At 41.0% G+C, this 2,724-nt stretch overlaps 1 protein-coding gene across 1 annotated transcript in view; it reads left to right on the forward strand.

Annotated features, from left to right (window-relative positions):
* The window catches only part of arhgap35b (Rho GTPase activating protein 35b), a 12,913-nt gene extending 10,449 nt beyond the window's left edge, over positions 1-2,464 (forward strand). The window contains exon 8 of the mRNA XM_046039029.1: positions 1-2,464. Coding sequence (XP_045894985.1) covers positions 1-195 — 195 coding nt within the window. The 3' untranslated portion in view covers positions 196-2,464.
* Positions 2,465-2,724: the final 260 nt, after the last annotated feature.

The following is a 2,724-nucleotide window of genomic DNA, read 5'->3' on the forward strand; positions in this document are numbered from 1 at the left end:
TCACCCACCACCACTCTCAGTGGGAGCTCTGCCTACTCTTGTTACCGCTCCTCTCCTCCCCATACCACCACACACTTCAGCCCACTGCAGCAGTCCCCGCCCACCACCCCCCAGTCTCCCCTGCAGTCTCTGCTCCCTCCCCTCCACCAGCACCCTCACTCCCACCATTCCCCTGCCGAACAAGAGACACTGTGAGAGACAGTGAAACCACGTGTGCCCATGATGATGCTGGACCTTATTACCAACTCACACAGCAACAACAACATCAACAACAAAAAAACGTGCACTTGCACACACATCTTTGATCATGGACAACATTTATGAAGAGAAGTCATAGAAAGTGACTGAGAAACTTCCCTAACCTGCCATTTGTATCCATACTTGTGTGCATCAGGGCAGATACCGTTATCCGTTACACTTCCTCTGCCCTCTGAGCCCCTGATCGCCTGGAATTTGACATCAGGTCAGAAGTGGAGGACAGAGGTTTGTGTCACAGCAAGCCTCTCTTCTGTCAACAGCCACCAAATATCCTACACTACCAAGAAATATAAACCTCCATGCCAAGCTGGAAGAGTTGATTTGTGGCCACCATGTTTTTATCGGTGTAAAAATGTTTGGGTTTTTTTCCTCATGAAAGTACTGCCACTGGATTTTTAGACTGTTCATCTGTTGGTCCTTTGGGCAGCAGTTTGCTCCGTATAGAAGAGGTTCCTCTGTCTACCTTTGGGGCTTCTCTCATCTTCTCTACTTGAGGGGTCAGCATGGGGAGGGGAGGGAAGGAAGGGGGGAGGTTACACATCCAGGGATGCACTTTAATGATCACTGTTGTTTTTCCCTCAAAAGGGTTTTCTTGACATACTGTGTTTTGTGTGTTTTTAATTTTCACAGCTCAAACAGCCATACCCATTGTCTCTACAGAGCTCTGGCAGATCAAACTTTGTTTACATCAAACTTGTTTTTGTATCCACAAACGTATCTGAAGCACTTTTTGGTAGTGTAGTGTTAAATTTGAAGAAATGCCACAGTGATTATTTGTCCATATTGTTTGTTTGTGGCATCAGTGCAGGCTTGTGAAACAAGATCCTTTTGTAAAAACTTGTTTTTGATCCAGAGGTCCCATTTTAGGCTGATGGGAAATCTGAATCTCCTTATATTCCTCATTCATCCAGCCATGTGAAAAAATAGTTTTCCTTTAGAGTTTGACTTCTAGCTGTTGGTTGATCAGAGTGGATGTTTAGGGAATTTTGGTTTAATTACACCATTATAATATCGGAGAAGACTTTGTCTGCTATCAGTCAAGTGAAGGAAAAATTGCCATTATTGAATGTGTAACCTAGTCATACCATAACCCAACTCTACATTGCCATCTGGTGTCCATGGAAACCAAACGCTTGAAACACGATAGGCTGCTGTATGTGTTGCTGTGGTCTATCAAACCAGGCTCTTTGTATTCATCTAATATTAAGGGCCTTTAACTCAGAAGTTACATATTCTCAACACACTGTTACTGCTAGTCCTGCTATACAATACAATGACCGGAAGAAGTTACATATTTGTGGATGGGAGATGTTCAAGAAGGACCACCGGCCGTTTACCTGCTCTAGTGAATTAGTTTTGTGCTGGCATATTGTCCTCCCTTTTCATGGAAAACAAGCAGCACATTTTCAGTGGTATCGCTGTTAATGAAGACCATGAAGTCTAACCATTAAACTTTTGAGAGGAAGCATTCTCTTTTCAATGGGAACAAGTAAAAATGGACTGCCAGACATATAAGTTCTGGGTATTTTTGGCTCTGTTATGGTTCTTGGTTGCAACTATGACCAGACTAGTTGGATCATTGGTTGTAGCAGTATTTGGGATCATCACTTACTGGTACTTGTGGACTCGCAGTGCAGTTGGAAGTCAGTCATTTTGTGTGTTCATCAGACTAAACTGAGGGCTTAAAGCTGTAACATCAAGACTGGCACAGAACCAGCCAAGCCAACTGTCCCACTATAACACAATTCCTGGGAGTATATAATCTTACTGCATCACTTGACTTCTGACACAACCTTGGCACATCTGCCGTTCAATGAAAAAGTGAGTGCGTACTACTCTATAATGGTTGTTTATTTGTATGTTGGGGAACACCACCCTTTAGTCAATGGTAGAAAACATTTCTAGTGTGTATTTCAATTATTGAAAGTCCATTTTTACAATTTTGTGAATGGTTCAAGGCCACTTAAGTTTAGTGCATGATTTAAAAAAACACCAAGGGAAAAGGATGAAAGCCTCTTTCTGTTTTAAAACATGAAATTAGTATAAGAACAAAACAAATACTGAAATGAAATAGCTGAAACGTGAAAGTCTGTGTACTGTGCACCAAGAGCAAACCATGAAATTTGTCTGACTGAGAATAGTGTTTGAAGATGAAGGCCTTATGTGAACTGTATAATAGTTAATAAATTAAATCTTGTAAAATTGTCCTCTGCTTTCTTGTGGTGCATGTGTTTGTGTCTTTCATTAAGCTTTTACAATTTGAGGGGTACCTCCATCATTAATGTCACAATTTGTGAGCCTCAATTTGAAAATGAGATTGGAACTCTGTTGTTAAAACTGCATTGTGTGATTATAATTTACAAAACCGTGCAATAACAGTTAGATTAATATTGTCACAACAATGGAGCCCAGGCAATCAGGAAAATCAAGCATATAATTTTGTTGGTTACAATTTTCACTATTATG

The sequence above is a fragment of the Micropterus dolomieu genome, linkage group LG23, assembly GCF_021292245.1.
Source record: "Micropterus dolomieu isolate WLL.071019.BEF.003 ecotype Adirondacks linkage group LG23, ASM2129224v1, whole genome shotgun sequence".
Taxonomy (NCBI): Eukaryota; Metazoa; Chordata; class Actinopteri; order Centrarchiformes; family Centrarchidae; genus Micropterus; species Micropterus dolomieu.